This window comes from Porites lutea, chromosome 8, assembly GCF_958299795.1.
Source record: "Porites lutea chromosome 8, jaPorLute2.1, whole genome shotgun sequence".
Taxonomy (NCBI): domain Eukaryota; kingdom Metazoa; phylum Cnidaria; class Anthozoa; order Scleractinia; family Poritidae; genus Porites; species Porites lutea.
In genome coordinates this window covers 2,717,501-2,736,155 of record NC_133208.1, presented here as the reverse complement: position 1 = coordinate 2,736,155, position 18,655 = coordinate 2,717,501, and the positions used below count along the sequence as shown (strand labels likewise).

Here is an 18,655-nt window from a genome sequence, read left to right as displayed (position 1 = left end):
CTCTGCATCCATCATTCCTGCCTTAACTTTCCTTTCTAGCTTTTCCCTAGTGTTTCTTCACTTGAAATGATACTTCCACGCATCCTTTTCTCCTTTTATATTAGCTTCTATCCTTCGTCTCGACTGTGGACGACTCCTGAATAAAACTAGTCAAAACTGCGAAACCCTAGCTGCAGTCCTCAGTGTTTGTCCGCCATTTTGTTTTCACTAGCTGCCAGGGGGGCCCGTGAGTTCAACACGTGCGTATTTTGCATTTTATCGTCACGTGGGCCTTTTCAACCAATGAAAAGGTGTGTGTAAGTTCTATTTGAACTCTAGTTAAAGGCTGTGTATGTGATATGTTTTACCTACTCCAATGCTATTAAAATCCTATTTCAAACCTATGCAAAGACTATTTGTTCTGTGTTTTCCCTATTCTCTGTGCAAAATATATGTCAACTTTAAGTGAAGGCTATGCTTATCATATGTTTTCTCCATTCCTAGGCTATTTAAATTCTAAGCAAACCCTATTCAAAAGCTATTTAATAAACTGTTCCCTGTTCCATTTTCCTATGCAAAGTCTATTTTAGTCCTATGTGAAGGCTATTCATTTTCTGTGATTTTTTTGTAAGGTTGACTATGAGGTCTAAAATCTCTTTCCAAAAGCTAAGTAAATTGTATGTAAAGACTATGTGAAAACTATGTCATTACTTCCTTTATTCCTACTTTTAAAAACTGCATAGCTTTTAGGTAGGTTCTGTTTGACTAGCGAAAACATAGCATTTTCGATACAAAAAACAAAGTCCTGGCATAGAAACAACATAGGATCTGGTTAAAGCAATGTATCACTCATTAACATAGGTTTTACATAGCTTTGTGAGATAGCATTTGCGTAGATTCTACATAGTGTCTGATTCTACAAGGGAAAATACCACTTCTGAGGCAAAAGAACGACAATTTACCTTAGGTAAGGTACCACAACGTCTAATTAGCATTGATCCATGCACATATTTGACGATATACCGCTACATGTGAAGTTTGATGAAGCAAACGGTAAATCCAGTACATTTACTGTAAATTACAATGAAATCGGTTGCACAAACAGACTGTGTGAGCTTCCTGTGGTTTAATCTAAAATGTAAACTTTGCTCGTAGTACTTTCCCTAAGCGTACAAATTAACTATAATTTGAGAACGAGAAGTCAACCTTTAGCGAAGAGATAATACTCTGGGAATTTCCGTTCGCGTGATCGGTTTAGTAAAGATTGCAAGTGACGTCACGGCGGCCATGATGGTGCTTAGCACAAAGGCATTCTCTCCCCTGCTCTAAACTCTATTTTCATGCAAATTCTGCTAAAAACCATTGTATTGTATTGAACACTAACATGAATGCCTTGCTATGCAGACAGAAATCAAGAATTTGAACAGATAATATGGATAGATTTGGAATAAATAAGCTTAAAGAAGTGCAGAAATCTTACCCGTGCCAGTGATCACTAAGCCGCCAGTAGTCTTTCAGAGTCTTTCAGTTTCTTCAAAGGCCGGGTTCTTTTCTAAGGAGGACAGTGATCGTTAAAATAGTATCGAATCAATGCTAATCCATCCACAGGACCATCAAAGACAAAGGATGGACGGAAAATGTTACATAGCTTTAACGCTTCGAGAATGTACTACGCAAAGCAGAAGTGCGCTTAAAGCCAAACGTTCATGAGGCTTTCAATTTTTACCCATGCATCCGAAACGCAAAACATAAAAGTATTATCATAAAAAGATGCAAACTCACCTTTCTGACATGTAAAAGTTGCTGTTAAATCCCGAAATGTAAAAACCTCTAGGTAAAATAAAAACCCAGACCAGGAGCAAGACGCCTAGACTGAAATGGAATTTGGGAGGGGAAAATGACCCAGAAGTCCTTGCGCGAAGTAATAGCGGAGCTCTCGCGCACACGAAGCGCGCTCAACGGAGCACCAAGGGTAAGAAATAGTATTCCATGCATCCCAGAAATTTTGGTTCTGTAGCGTGAGAAAAAACCAAAGGAGACCAATTTCGTTGGAAGAAAAACAAAAAAATTTTATAGCGGCGGTGAGAAAAAGGGAAATGCTGGGTGCTACCAAGGTGAAAATGAGCGGCAGCGACAAAAAAAGTGAACAGGAACACATTCAACATTTCCTCAAAAAAACGTGTACCTAGGAAGTTTCTGAGTTTCACGTTGTAGTCGTGCAAAACAACGGTAAAGAAATGAACAAAAAAAAAGCGTGCCAAGTTTTTTTTGTGTTAATTGGGAAAAACTTAGCCTGCGTGGCAGGCGTTCGAAAGGGAAGGGGAAGGGAATTAGGGCGCGAGACCGCGCGCTTGGGAGGAGGGAGGAGGGGATGTCATTTCATTATTTCTCTCGCGCCCAAATTTCCTTTCAACGCCTGCCACGCGGCCTAGGAAAAAGTGTGTTGCACGTGCAAAGTTTTTTTTTGCTAATTAGACCTACTTAATTTTTTGGCTGTTTTCGTTGCTTTCGCCGGTCGGCGTTACACGATTTTATATTTTGTGTAGTAAGCTATAGATATTAACTAGAGCTTTGCTTTTAGCCCTGGCTAAATCTATATATTAGACTCATCCGAGTGGCGGTGAGAAGGTGGAGGGTAATAATAACCCAACTGTTCGATAGAATTCGAAGTACTGTATTGGCTAGCTAATGATAGAGAGAAATCAAAAGCTGGCACAAATTCTGGCCCAAATACTATGTGCATCAATAAGAAAAGGATGTCTTTGTTTTGTTTTTGTCTTGCTTGTTTCATTGCGTTGGAAAGTCCTAGCCTCCAAATCGAACGGTTCAAATTTTTCACTTTTTAATCCTGGCCCTCATACATTGTTGGATCAGCGCGATTCATTATAGAGACGGAAATGGAAACCAGTGTTACCACAGGACGCGTTGACCAGAGGACACCCACTTCAAAAGAGTTTAACTAGAAAAGGAGAATTTTACAGAGAGTCAGCTACACCCTAATCAAAGTCACCTAATAAACCGAAAAGAAAGATGTAGTCGTGGTTTCACTAAAATTCTTCGTGGGCAAAGCATTCTCCCCTGGTAGAGTTACAGTATTACTTTAGATACTGCGGAAAAGCGGTGACACTCAAGTTTGCATTCGTTTAATGAATTCAGTTTCTTTGAGATCAAGGACGGAATTTATTAATAAAGATACTGATTCACTGATCTCAAGTTCTATTGTAAGTACCGAAAATAAAACAAAAATATTTCCGCAACAGTATATATCTTACAATTTTTATCATCTTACATCTCGGGTGTATGGCGAGTGACACACCCTCCCATCCACCAGGCAAGAGGTGTGTACTACCTACGATGCATGCAGGCCTGCAATGCATGTGAATATACATCAGCCTACAGTACTGAATGGCGAATATTTTCACCCTACCATTCATGCGTATTCTTGGTTTGCACCCACGTGACATGGCGGCCATGTTGGTGGTCAATGTAATTCACCATTTTCACAGTAGCTCACACGGCACCTAGTTTATCCCCAAAATTTTCAATACATACCCATTGTTCCCAATTTCTTCTGGGTATTACAGTCGTAGAGAAATCCAAGACGATGGTTACGTAAACTTTTGGGGGGTTAACAAGGTGCATTATAGTCCATGTGAAAATGGAGAGTAAAAATTATTTCAAATAATTCACCTGTAAATGGCGTTTCTTTACCCAAGGATAGAAAGTTCTTGATCACCAACATGGCTGCCATGACGTCACGTGCAAACCAGAAATTGAAGGTAGTGAGAATATAATTTACATTTTATACATAAGTAGACTCGCGGAAAAGCGACTTAAACTGGGCTGCCACAAAAATGTACAGGAACTTGTAACTTGCCTTAGTACTTTATTTCTCACAAGTTGGTATTTGAAGCCCCCGATGAAGCTGTGCGTTCTCGAAGCTTCGCCGCCTATTTGCCCTCTTGCCAATGAGGCTATGGGATGAACTTGTGTGCCAAATTCTCAAACTTCCTGCTTTCGTCGGACGAGTCTTCTTTATCCTAATCCGAAATTTAGACCTCCAAAAAAGCGTATGTTGCATTAAACAGAAAGAAATCAATCGGCTTTATGGAGCACTCAACGCCCTCTGAGATACTGAGTTAAAGATAGTGTTGACTGTTCATTTTTGGACGAAAAAAAAAATACCCATTTTATAAACGGGGCCCGCCTTGAGGCAGCGCAGTTAAAAATACCGCTTAACAGAGAGGGGGGCTTATTTAATTTAGCGAAACGCATCAACGGCAGCAAGGTTTCTCGTGGACGGACTTGTGGTTCCGGGGGGGGGGTTATACTGCTTTTTCTAGCAAAAAGATGATAGTAACAATTCTCCACAGAGAACTAGAGCGTAAAGTTGAAAAAGTTAAGCACATGAAGTTGGAGGTCATGCTGTCGAAGACGAAAAACAATATGAATTTCCAGCCTGAATAAACCATAACTGATCAGTTCACGTTAATTATTTATGAAGAATAAGGATGGAGGGGAGGAGGAGGGGGAGGGGACTTAATAAAGAGCAGAGGCTTATTAACTTTCCTCCTCTGAAAGGGTGGGGGGGGGGCTTAATAGAGGATTTACGGCTAAGATTGCCAATTAAAGCTCGTAAGGAAAAAATGTTCAACTTAGCCACTGGATTTGGGAAGCTTTGTAGTAAGCTTTGACCACCTACTGCTATCGTAATCACACTACGATCTGAACATCAGATTAAATTTTGTGGAAAACGAATCATTAGAGACCCTCAGATTCGAGGAAGAGATTTCACGTAAAGATTTTTTGCATATCCTCAAAAAATATACACCCCGGAAAAATTCATTGGACCTCTTTTTTCACCAGAGAAGTTAACACGGTTAAATTGATTAAACTTCTAATATTTCATGACTTGTGTTTCTGTCACTATGATGTTCTTGCAGAAACTCGTAGTAGAAATATGACAGCTAACACGTTTTCCCGCCAAAATGACGCTGATTCACGCGTCAGCACTACCTAGTATTGAGACAACCTCGTACTCGAAGTTGGCCTTGTCTTACAATCTATAGGTCGCCATTGACAATACCGTGACCTAGTGTCTTAAAGCGGACTCAAACGAGAGCCCATGGCCAATTAATCAGGCTCCACAAGATGCAAACATCTCATGATGTCATAGTTCACTTCTGCCTTTCCTATTTTTGTCAGCGAGATCATGAGTTTTCTAATAGTGCTATTCCTTCCGTTGAGCTGACACCATGTTCGCAAAGTTTTACGGCAGCGTTCTTCGTCATCTTGTTCCTCCTCTGATATGTTGTCAATTTGTCCAGCTCTGAGCTGGAGCTCTCTTGCAAGTCTTTTCCACGATGAACACACTGTTTCTGACACCTTGTTGATCACTTCACTCCCATCTACTAGAGCTATGTTAACCTTTTGATGTGCTATCGAGAAAAGAATAACATATGGTTAATTAGGAATTATTGGATTCGGCTATCTTATATTCTGAAGAATTATGCAAATCAAGGGGGGCGGTACTCCTCCCCTCCCCCTCCCCCCAAGATACACCCTAGCTAGTCTTCATTTGCCTGTTCCTCGGTAAATTCAGGATAAAGAGAGATTTTTTGTAATGTGGCAAGAGCCGAATTGTGTATTTTCACTTTTTGCTGTGTTTTACACAAACATTCAGCTTTTTTACGCAAAACGTGTGAAATATTCCAAGTCTGTCCGAAACAGCTGTCCAAATACAACCTTTATTTTACTTTATTGAATTCGCCACGATGACTCAACACAGTGACAGGGGATGAAACAGGACTTGCGTCCCAATTGATATCAACCACTTCATTACCCACCCAGCCCATGAAAGGTTGCACCACACCACCGGGGTCTAAGTCCCCTAATCCTACCGAACACCAGTGTGAGTTCTTTTACGTTGCACAAGAATCAGAACAGTGAAAAGGCTGTGAGACGGGACCTACGGTTTTTCGTCCTTATCCGAGAAGATACAAGGCTTCTTGGTTGCCGTACATTTTTCTGGCGATAGGTGATAGCCTCAATTCTACGGAAGCGTCTAGTACACGTGACCGGAAGTAATATTTTTCCCGGCAAGCATCAATGCCAGATACCACGATGGCGACAGCTTTGAAACCTTTATAGAAGTTACGTTTTGCAAAACACGTTACCTTCCTGAAGACGTTCAATAACATGTAAAAATCCCTCATTGCTCGCCTCTCGCAGTGCACTCACAACGGCCTCAAAACATCCATCTTGGCTGTTAGGATCCAGCCCTGCTACAACCTGCAAAAGACTCCTTAGTGCTTGTTTGGGTGTCCTACAGCCACTGTTGAGGTGGATGAAGTGTTCTTCGTATGTATCATGAGATAAAAACGGTCTGCACGCTGAAAGTACATAGTTCGGATCAGCATCCAATAGCGTTTGGTCATTTAGAGGCACGCCGAAAAATTCTACTGGAGTTTTCTGCAAAGTAAATAAAAAAGAAGAGAGGTCAAGGTAAAAAAGGCACCGAACACCATCACTCAGTGACATAAAAGTTATTTCACAATTTAGCCTGCGAACAAGCTCCTTCGTGAGAAATTAGGGGAGTGCAGCACGTGGAAATAGAGAGGTTGCTCACAGGCTGACAATTTTAAGATAGACGCACCGCTTCATACTCTTTTCCTTTATGCAATCTTGTGGATGGGAAATTCAATGACGTTTTTACTACAGTGTAATGGGACGGTTTTGATGGTAAGTTGAGTGGAGATGGAGAGGTTGAATCGTTCCTGTGTGCAACATCTAAAACGTTGGAATATACCGATCAATTATGATACTGCCCTAAAAAAATTAAGCCTTTAAATTGAATGCTTATCTTAGACCCAGTTCAGTGAGCATAATTCCTCCCACGACCCTGTGTCTTGCATGAAGAGATAATTGAGATGTGTCGCATAAAGTAAATGGCCTGATAAATAAGGAAAGCACGGGGTACGCTGCGTTTTTGTGTGTAGTACTCACCGAGAGATCAAGTTTCATTGAAGACAATCTGAAGTTCAATCTGGACAATAGGTTCTTCGCGTTGGGATCCGGGCTGCTGCGAAACTCCACATGGGATAAAACTTGGTCACTTATCAAACGAACTGGCAGTTGCTTTTTGTCACGGTTATCGCTCTCAAACCTGAAAGGATATGTATATGAAGTAAAATAAGTTTATCCCACTGATGCACAATTGAGCCTTAATTTCAAGAGGCGGTGTTGGTGTTTTTTCTTTCAAGATGTGTAGAAATTCTCGAGTGCTTATGGGTCAAAAGCGTAACAGCAATTGAAACTAAAAATATTTGAATGCTGTCTCTCCTTTTGTTAGCTAAATGTGCATGACTTCAGACGACGCGCTTAACTAATAAATTTAGTGTTGAAAACAAGTACATATAGTTTTCCATTATGGACAAAAAGTAAAAAATAACTTGCAACGAAACCTTTTCGTCCATTTGTGACACAATCTAAAGTCAGTAATGTTGCATTATGTTTGCACTTCAAAATATTAAGTTACTAAGCGATAACAATACTGAAATAAAGACGCTGTTAAACTGGACAAGTTTTCGTGCGAGACACACGGAAAAGCACACCCTGCTACGAGGGCTCGCTGCAAAAAATCCGTAGTGAGACATGTTCATTTCGGGAGAAATTAGACTAATTAGGGGGCTTGTGGAAAGGTGTTTTTGAGCGACTCACGTCAACCGGAAGTGGACTTTTTGCAGTCTTGGGTAGTGGTTTTACCCAGGTTTTCGGGAAAATCGCCTCTAAAGGAGTAAAGACACTTGGCAATACAAATTTTGTACCGTCAAGGCATATTCCAAAGGAAAACGGCCTGACTTCCGGTTGACCTGCGTCGCTCAAAAACCTGCCTTGTGTAGCAGCGCCCGTACATACATGAGATGGAAATCTTCCATGTCTTCTATTTCAGCTGGGGTTATTCCTCCTGATACAAACACGAATGCTTTGTCATGCCCCGGTATCAACTTTTTCCGTGAATTTTCCTCACTTGGAACCACGTTTGCGTTTTCTAGCTCTTGGACTACTCTTTCTCTCATGTGCGCTGGGCAGCAGACAAGATGGAGAACATCTTGAGAATAAGCACGATCTGATTCAGTGAAATAGGAGAAGAAAACGCCAAGTAATGGCTGCTTCCAAATAAGGCTTGTCAAGTACGTTATTACTCCAGAAACGCTGAAGTCCTCTTTGTACCATTCAAAAACGCAAGTGTATCTAAAAGAGACATAGAGCGGAATTTGAATTACTTTTACAGACAGAATGATTTTGACTTTAAATTGCACAGCTAAAAGACGCTAGTTGATATCTCCATTACTTAAATACCACTTTAAAACTATGGGGATACACTAAGGCGGTTAATCAGTTGACTCAAACTTAATTTAACGAGAGAAAAACATTACTAAGTACTACACACAAAACTACAAACTAAAAGCACACATTAGCTTTACAGTATAAAAGCTACGCAAAAAATAAGTATTATCAGAATTTAAAAAGGTTAAAAAGAGTAACAATAAGCTCATAGTAGCTCATAGTAGCTTAGTATTCCAACAGTTTCAATGTATGCTAACTTGCATTAGCATAACCAAAATTTCAGTTTACCTCCAATTCATTGACAACAAAACAACTACAACATTTGGATGTCTTCTTACCCAGAGAAGCGTTCTACCTGGAACCTAACAAATGTCCCGTCAAAATTAACAGGACATTTAAGGCCATCTGTGATTTCCATCCATTTTTTATCTTCGCCATCAGAATTTAAGAACAATACTCTGACACGGCATGTCGAGGGGACTGGAATCTTTTCCTGGTCGCTGCGAAGAGACACTGGCAACTGAATTGTGACGGGCTTCGAGAATTCGACGATTTGGGAACAGCTGACCCGCAGTATTGGTCCAAGAAACACGTCTTGGTCTTTAAATTCTTCACCTGGAACTTCTTGCACCTAAAGGGATAATAGAAAACACAACTAAATTAACCTGAACTTACTGTCAGATTTGCTGCCATTTTTTCGAGTTTTAGAGGAAAAAAGAGACCATTTTCTCAAGGAACACCATATCCGGTGGAGACTATAGCACAAACCTTATCTATCTGACAACGCAATAGTCTCCTCATGACAAAAACACTTTTTATTAGCTTAATTTCACTCATCTAACGTCTGCTGTATTCTTACATTTCTGTCGAGTTTGGAGACCTGGTAAGAGTTATCCTTAGAAACATTAACTGGTCATGTAACCACAGCAAGAAAAGATCTGGAGATAATTCATACTGTCCTACCTTCAATACTAGAGGAATCTTTGCTTCAGGTGCCACAGCATTTTTAGGGATTGTAACTGTCACGCGTGGATAGTCAGGATGGCTAAAGGAGCCACCACTAGATGTGATGGTGTACGCTGGAGAAGGCTTGAGACGACAAACAACTGCGTATGTTGAGCACTCAGTTATGTCAGCTTGAGCAACGGGAAAGAAAAATTCCGGTACATCCCGCGGGCGAGGCGGGAAGTCCTCTTCGACCGCTGTAAATAATTCAGAGTGGAAAGACTATAAGCCATTGTGACTTCTGTAAATATACAAACTGCGTGCAGTAAACGTAAAACATTGAACAGACAGCATTTCACAGGTGAAGACATACTTTAAACAGTGGGTAAATACTATGGGTAGGCTGCTCTTCAAAAAGCATCAGTTTCCAAACCTTTAAGACACTGTAATGCCTTAGTTCCATCCACTTCTTCCCATTCATTGCTTTCCCAATCGATCAGCTTCTTTATCACTAGTTCGTAGCCCTGCAAATCAGGCGCACTGTGAGAAAGAACAAGCTTCGCTTTGGTGTCGAATTTCAGTTCATGGCCAGTGGTGGTTGATATCTCAATAACATTACTGACAACTGACTCGTGCTCTTGCAGTGGGGGAGAACGTGCACTGCATTTCCACCTGTGGGCCACTATTGATGTGGGCTGAGACACAGCGTTAGGGGGAAAGAAAACGTGGGCGCTCCCTCGTTTAAGGGCCCAATAGGTACCTTCACTGGTGATTGTTCCTCTGAAATAAATTATTAAAACATTAATTAATCGAAACCCGTTTAAAATAATCGTATACCAGGCAAGCCACGCACGGTATTGAGGTTGTGCGATATCCAGTTTCCAGGACAGGATTGTGCCCGCAAAATTATCTTATTCCCGTAAAAGACTCCAAAAGTGTTCACTTGATCTAGGTTCGTTTTCACTGAGGCTTCTGTCAGCTTAATTCAGGGTGTCAATGATATCCATGAGATTAACGGTATACAAGATATTTTAGAGGTACAGTATGGTATTTTATAATTTAATTAGCAATTATTTAATGAGGCTGAGTAAGATGTGAAGAATTATGCAAATCGGGGAACTCTTATCCCTGAGGTGGATAACAGTCTCTGAAATCTGCACAATTCTTCACATCATATACGAAAGCCGAATTCATCCTCGTAGTACAGTTAAGAAGAATTAGCTTGGGGCTTGGGGCTTTGGGCCAATCAGAGACGGCGAAAACTTTGAATGATTAATAGCTGTTTATAAAATATTATTATTTACATTATTATTTACCCGTCGCTCTCCTCCCCCCACCCCCCAGAAGAGAACGCCTGCTCGTAGATTCCCCAACAATGCGTTCCTACGGTTGAATAAAAAGCATTAGTATACATACTCGTGTATTTTTATTTTAACCGAGTCTGATTCATCCAAGTCTTCCACCTGGTCCTCTAGGCTAAGTTCTTGAATTTTCTGTAGCAATTCTTGTTCTTCGATAATCTCATCTCCACCGCCATTATCATCACCAACATCATCGCCACCAACCTGAACGCCATCACTGTTATGACTATCGTCGTTATCATCGAACTCATCACCTTTATCGTCTTTGTTCTCATCATCTTCTTTCTTACTTTGAAAGTGGTCATCATCGTCGTCAGAAGATCGCTCTGTTGAAACGAGATGTGACATTACTGTTGTCAAACTTATGAATTTTTTCTTTAAAATTTCGAAGTATACGTCTTTTATTTCAAGCGTGTGTGTGTGGCAATGTTGATCGCTAGAATTATATGTCAAAATCAGGGTTCTCCAGTAATTTAAAGTAGGAGAAGAAAAAATTTAATTAGGGGGGCAATAGTTTAGATCGAATGGCTCGGTGACGCCGCTGCGTGTGGGGTCAGGTAAGGGATGGGGCACGCCCTGCTTCCATTGGGATCAAGACTAATGATCTGACATCTTATCGAGTTTTTTTTAAAGATGTGGATAAACTTAGCACTGCTTATGCTCAAATTAGGTGAAAAACAAATGCATTGCTTACCTTTTGCTTCTCGGTTGTCTTTGTCTCGCGGCATTCTTACTTTAATAAATGCGCACATACGTTTGGACTGCCAAAGACCAATGGCGATCAAACCCTTTTTCGGAAAGGAAGCCAACCACAAAGGCCGGTAATCCATGTCAAGCACACTTAGCAAATCCCCAGTCTTGACACTAAACAACTGAAGACATAAGCTCTCTGAAATTCGGTGATTCCCGCAATGCATTACGCATTCCGTGTCACTTACAAACGCATACCTCATAACTTCATCGACTGTGCATAGTATACGGAGAGTGGCTCCTGAAGACGCATCAAGCACGTGCACATCTTGCCAATTTTGAGAGGTTTTTACCGAGATTAGGACAAACTCTTCCGCTGGAGAAAATATTCCGGGTATATTCCAGGAGTACAACAGCTCGGAATCTTCAAAAACTCTTTTCCATAGTATACTTGTGCTATCAGACAGTTGGACGGAGTGCCTATCGGTGGATAACAGCTGATATTTACTGTTACATACTATGGCTTCTTTATCCAACAATGGATATGTTGACTGGTATCCCTCATGACAAAGTGAGATGGTCTTCACTATTTCTCCACTTGATGTGTCCAGGATGCTCACTTCAAATTCTTTCCCCACACATGCTACACATTGGTCTGTAACTGGCATCATATACGTAACCTCACTCAACCTGGGCCAACGTTGGACTTGTTGAGACAACTCAAAATTCCATAGCTGAAGCGCAGTCCTACGATAACGTTGTTTCACAAGGACACCATCGGTCACTGGTACAAGACAAATACCATTGTCAGAAACGTTTACGGCCCTAAAAGGCGGTTTAGGATAATGGAGATCACGACAAGTACTAATCTCTATCTTTGATTTACGTTTTCCACTTAATACATCAAAAGATACCACTGCTGCTTCCTTGTCTACAGTGACACCATAAACGGACTTCCCATCTACAGCAAAGGCAACATGACCGAGTCTTTTACAGGAAATGGTTCTTGTGATTTTCATTTCATCAGGACTGAACATAGCAATGCGGTTGTTTCCTGGGAATACCCTCAACACACTTTGTTTGCCTAAGACAAACGCAAACGCCCCCTCTACAAGAGTCCAGTACGGTCCCAAAATGTCCTGGAAACGCCTGAACAAACATGACACAGGATCTCCCATCAAAAATCCAGCTTTGCTGGATAATTCATAATCCCAAGGTTCATAGTCAACGTTATCGTTAACAACGTTAAAGGAAAATGTGCCACAAGGTAATTTCATAATGTCTAAGCGAATGCCTTTTGGGTATCTCTCCCACATAGACTTTACTGGTTTACACCAACAAAACAGGAATTTGAGGTTAGGGGCAAACTTGATCATTCCACATGGTAAAAAAGTGGTGACCTCTGCAAGTGTCTCAAAGCAGTTCAACGCATCAACCAAACAAACTAATCGCGAAAGATGAGAAATTGCCAGTAGCTTTCGATCTGGAGACCAGGCAAAAGACAAAACAACCTCACCTCTGTTGTTCCGAGTGATCTCACCACCGGTTTCTAGACTCCACATGACTAAGCATTTTGCATCTTTAGGGCAATCGGTAATCATGCTATCCGCATTAACTGAACACACCGAAAATCTGCAGTTACTCTTAGAGAACAGTGGTAAGAAATCTCCGTCAAATGAGTAGGCATGGCTAAGGACTCCAGGAAGAACAATAGGTTTAGTAGGGTGAAAAACAACAGAGCGATAGCACGACAAAACGGGTGAGTTTAGCACCTCTCTAAATGCGCCATGACCATCGAAGTAAACTTTTTCTACTATGACTGGACGTTTCCACTTTTGGTTCCCTGTTTCTAGTGACCATAGCTGAATCGTCCCATCCCTACATTCACACACCATGAACTCCTGTTGAGGGGAGATATCAAAGCAGGCCACCTGAGAGGAGCAGGGAAACGGAACTTGGATCCCTATCTGCTTCTCGTCGGCCCCCTTGTGAACGTACTCCATGTAAGGTATTTCATGATATCTGTTCTGTAAAAGTTCTGTTGCTTTACCAGCAAAAACGTCTCCTCCCTCGTTCACCATCACTTGCAAAAAAACAGTAGGATTCGTCGAAAGTCTTTCGTGGTACTTTCTTAATAGAAATAACAACGTGCGAAGGGCGTTTTGGCTCTCACTGTTCAATAATTGAAAGGCTTCTTGTTTCTGACACAGGATAATGTCCTCAGAACTAGCCGTGTCGTTTACACAAAGCTTTGCATACACAATGTCTAAGTCGGTAACATAGTTGTTAACGATTTCTTCAAAGCTTCTGGTACCTTCTTCCAGCTTTTCCGACTCAACCATATGACAAACACCATGCTGTAGGGCGTACCTCGCAATGTCACCGAATTCTGTACCGTGAACGCCTTTTCTTTTTACGTTACTCAGTTCATCAGTACAGAGCTGAGAAAGCATGACATGACCGTGCTTTTCATCCACAGAGAAGTCGTGTCGCCCGTAGGCAGTTCTGTCAGTCAACCAGTCCTTAACTGACTTGTGGAAGAACACAATGCAGTCATCATGAACAGGTAGAAGGGTTGAGATAGAGTCGATAGCCTTTCTTACTTTCCGATGACCAGATGGGGACTTCGAGTCCGAAATCAACATGTTAGAAACAAAGTCTAGAGGAAGCGGTTCTCTTGCAGCCGCCAGAGCGCTTAGAAAAGTCAAAAACTGGTCCTCACCAATTTTCAATTCGTTCTCTAAACGTTCAAAGTAGGACTGATAAACAGACGATACACCTGAAGGTAAGATTCTTCCTAACTCCTCGGGGGTAAGAAGTAAATTGTTTTTCTTGATAAAATCGACCATCAAATAAGCATATAAAAAATGCCCTGCAGCCTTTCGGACCAGTGCATCGATAACAACATCTTCAAAGCCCGATTGAATAACGCTGCACAGCTGTCTTTCAAGAAAGAGTCTAATGTCTTCTACATTTTCTTCATCATCTTGCTCCAGGAGAACAGGGTTGAACTTTTTAAGACGGTCTGCGATATTTATTTCCGGGCGAGTTGTAACACAAAATCGAACCCAACCAGGAAGTGTACTAAACTGATTAGCCATGACATCAAGCAGCTCATTGCGTCCTTTGTATTCACTTTCATCCAGGCCATCAATCACCATGAGCAAGCTTCTTCCCGGATCATCTATATTTATTAAAGGCTCCTCGAACAGCAATTCAAAGAGCTCTCCAACCTCTAGGTTGTTGATATCTTCACCCAAATTTCTTGACAGTGCTTTTACAAGTTCTCTTTTATACGGAAGCAAAAAGTCACTCAGCTGATAAGCTAACGATTGAAGCATTATCTTAGGATTTCTGGGACGCGCCTTGTTGTGCTGACAAAAATGACCTCCCGTCAGCCGACCAGCATGTCGCATTCTTTGACAAACGACAGCGGAAATCACTGATTTACCCATTCCTGCATCCCCACTGATTACCATCACACGATTTTTAGAAGTACGGTCGTTTAGCCACAACTCGATCTTCTCAAAGACAGAAATGCGGGTTCCCTCTTGATACTTGTCCAAGTGAGTTTGAATGACTTTCTTGGTGTCAACAACTGCCAGTTTTTTCAGAACTTCATTTTCTTTGTCTTCTTTTCTTCTGTCTTCCTTGAGCTGCAGTACTTCCTGGATTTTGGCTTGAGATTGACGGATATCCTTAAGCTCTGTTTTTATTTCCACATCACTGTCAGCCCACTCAAATAAGGCATCAAGATAATCTTCCTCTCCACCACTCTCCGCCTTAAGTCTCTCAATTTCAGCTTGATCCAAACCGAGATAAAGTAGAGCAGCACTTATTTCTTGCCACAGGGAAGAGAAAATTGCCGCATCAAAAGCAGTGGAAGTCACGTGACCATACAACTCATTCCGGAAGAACTTAACGCGAGCAAGGTTAGCTTCAAGAGAGTTATCACCAGGGGATGGCTTGGTGTGCCATCCTGTCAGGGGAGGGGATAAACCACAAATGTTGGTTAGTAGAAGGAACAGAAGAGTGATGTCAAACGTGTTGGAGTCTGGTGGCCCTCCACCAGGGGGAAACAATTTGTCCCACTGATGCCCATTTAGTACTCTTTTACGCAAAAGTTTGTTAAGTATGGAGTAATTGGAGTTGAGGTCAGAAGCCAAGTTGCCAGGTGGGTGATAATGATCGAAAATATTCCTCAGAATTGTTGTCCCGCCATCGATGAGAAGCCTGCTCAGCTTGTTTCCATTTGTCTTTTCTGAAGAGCTGGCCAAAGATGAAGGTGCTCCAGTTGCCATGCTAGTAAAACAAGACAGCTTCAGCAACAGTACATCTGCAACCAGGAATAATAATATTTTATTCTATTAGTTGCAAGAATAAAAAAAATCAGATAGTGTGGCAGTTCCTATCTGAACAAGTGGCATATAGAGTGAAAGGCGCCTGTCAACATGACCTCAAGTCATCACTCCAGGGTTGTAATCACTATGTCATGCTGATGAGCATAAACAAGGGCAAAACAGTTGTCCATGGTTGTGACTGTCCAGGTGATACGGCCATGTGTATGCATATTGGTAAGATACTAGCAAGGCCATAGGTTGGTGCCTGAGTATGTCGATCCCTTGCTCTTAAGGTTGTTCTAATCACATTTTGCACCCCCCCCCCCCCCCCGTATGACCCCTTTTAGGTCTGGTGTGAGACACAATAGAGAAAAACACATCTCATAGTTTAAAAAGATTAAGGTTCTGTTATACAAGACATGCCTCACAATCCCACCCAGATTTTTCTAGGGATACCCCTACCTCCCCCACTCCCAAGGTAAAATAAAACAAGGTAATTAACATAACAAAAGAAAATAGCAAACTCTGATTGGCCAATTACATATTAACATTTTGCCCATGGCTGATTGCTAACAAGCTAGTGCATGCTCAATTCCCATGAGACTACACCTTTACATCTTATTTTTGCCCCATAGTTTGCAAAGAATTTTATTATCCTACTGAGAGAAAAGATACAGAAGGCAAGCAAGGGCCTAGCAAGAGGTTTTTGAAGGTGTATCCATAGGTTAGACCTCTGAACATACCGCAAACTACAAGGGTCTTGGGTCATGCTCCTCCACAAAATTTAGGGGCTCAGAAATGCTACGTCCCACGCTTTCGAAGGTCTTTTTTAGTAAATAAATATGAACGAAAATGCAATGGTTAAACAGTGCTATTGTGAAAAAATGACACCATCAAGAAGGAAGTTAAAGGCAAAGGGTGAGACATCTACCCTTCAGACAGGCAAATATAATATAATGCAAACGATTTATCAATCATCACAAATGAATGATAAAAATGCATCCAGGGAATTAAAAAATGTATTTTTCTCCAGATTTCAGCCCTACGCAAAGGCGTATGTGCATGACGCTTATACCTCTGGCGCTTCTGAGTTTTTTAAGGTAATGAACATAAAAAAAACAGTGTTGAACTCCACAGTGAGATGGAAATATACTTATCCAGCAAAAAGATTTTTTTGAAAAAGAAGAGTTCGCAAACTATGATTTGTACAGTCGCATCATTCCCCTAAAAACTGTTGGCAAAAGTTTTTCTCTTGGTTTATAAAATGTTATAAAACAGATGGTAAATGGCTCAGCATCCACTACTGAGTTGTGGTTACACTCGGGGGGACTATTGCTTAGCACTCAAGAAGCTATAGAGTCGCAATCAGCTATCACCTTGAGTGACTCTTGTATTTCATTTGTGCTTTGCAGCCATAACTCAAAAATACACTGAGCCATTACTCATTTGTTTAACAGAGAATCACAAGTGTAATGCATATATGTCCACTCCATTCCAGATTTTCAACTCACGAATGATCATGCCATATCACTTGCAGTTTTCTGTTTTTCTAACATTAAAGCAGCATTGACACAGTGTCTGGCAGCATTTTATTGTTTGCAATTTGAAGGTACATAATATTATTGAGGTGATCCGAAGTGGGCCAAGTGCACCATAGCCACCTCTTTTTCTGTGTAATTTGCATTATTTTAAAAGAATTTTTCGGCAAAATTTTAATAGTTTGATCTATATAATGACAGCCACCCCTTTCTGAAATTTGTGGATCTACCTCTGATAAAGCCTCTACAAACCATCCGTAAATTTCCCAGGCTTAAAGTACTTTTATGCTCATATTATATACTTATCAAAATCATAAAGTTTGGTATGAATAATCATCTAAACTTTACTGATTCCACACAATGAATAACTGGATTATGGAAGCTATAATTTTGCAAAAATATTTTGTCACTTAAAACTGTTTTTTAAGCTCTTCTAACTTCAGGAATCTTAAGACCCAGGGCCTGGTTCCTGGAAGGACGATTAGAGCTAATCTAGGATTCAAGTTTTGTTCAGTTTCTGTTCTTTACCCTCCTAAAGTATTACCAGTTACATTTTGTGATATCATTACTGTATCTCGGAGTAACGGCTCGACAGTAGTTTGTAAGCTTGAGTTGTATGTTATTTGGTAGACGAGAAAACCTTGCTTAAAATTTGGCTTTATCCTGGGGTTTAACCATCTTTCGAGGAACCGGGCCTAGGGTAATAGGGTATTGTTTTGTTACATATACTATAACATTAAATAAGACAGCTTGATTTTTTTTACCTGCAGGGTGTATTCTAGTCAGAGTGTTTGCCCTATTTTTAAAAGGGCACTGGCAGGTCAAACTAGTATGAAGAGATAAAACAAGAAATAGTCAATGTATTTTAATGATAAATAATGAAATATGAAACCAAAAAATTAATTTTCCACACCCAAACAGCTTTGAATACTGTCGAGAAGTCTGAGCGATAACAGAGAAAATACCCAAGAACATTGACAGACCTATAATCACTAAAATGAGGCCATAAAGATCACCAAAGGAGTAAAGAGTCTCCATAAAAAAACGATGGGAAAACACAAATGTTGCAATTTTTATTACGGAAAGTGACTGAAGCTGAACTGGAATTTCCAGAGTGATGTGAAGGGCAGGAGAGGAGGTTCAAACCAAACGACTTAGCCTGTGAAAACATACGTTTCTCCTCGCTGTTCGCCGCTGAGGACGTTTCGCACGGAGGAACGTCTGTGACTCAGCAACAGAAATTCCATGCTGATGACGTAAAATCTGTCGGGAATCCGGTCAGAAGCGCTCATTAGTCGACGGAGTAGTTACGTTGTTTTAGCTATTGTTTACGAATGACAGACAAAAGACAAAAGGCCACAAAGGTCAAATGTAAACGCAAAGAATTTCTAACAAAACAGTCAATATTTGTGGAATATAGTCTTCTCTGATCTAGAAGAAACATTTGAGTTTT

The 18,655-nt window shown here is 40.9% G+C and overlaps 2 protein-coding genes across 3 annotated transcripts in view; one reads left to right on the top strand and one right to left on the bottom strand.

The window, feature by feature from the left end:
• Positions 1 to 18,655, top strand: part of LOC140945964 (uncharacterized) — a 285,160-nt gene that overhangs the window by 65,220 nt on the left and 201,285 nt on the right. The window lies entirely within an intron of this gene.
• On the bottom strand, positions 5,113 to 15,625 carry LOC140945085 (uncharacterized). The gene is made up of 9 exons (XM_073394151.1): positions 11,329 to 15,625; positions 10,690 to 10,960; positions 9,707 to 10,053; positions 9,292 to 9,530; positions 8,667 to 8,959; positions 7,897 to 8,232; positions 6,985 to 7,144; positions 6,156 to 6,450; positions 5,113 to 5,417 (listed from the first exon to the last, which is right to left on the bottom strand). The coding sequence occupies exons 1-9, from the start codon at positions 15,623 to 15,625 to the stop codon at positions 5,113 to 5,115; spliced, it is 6,543 nt and encodes a 2,180-aa protein (XP_073250252.1).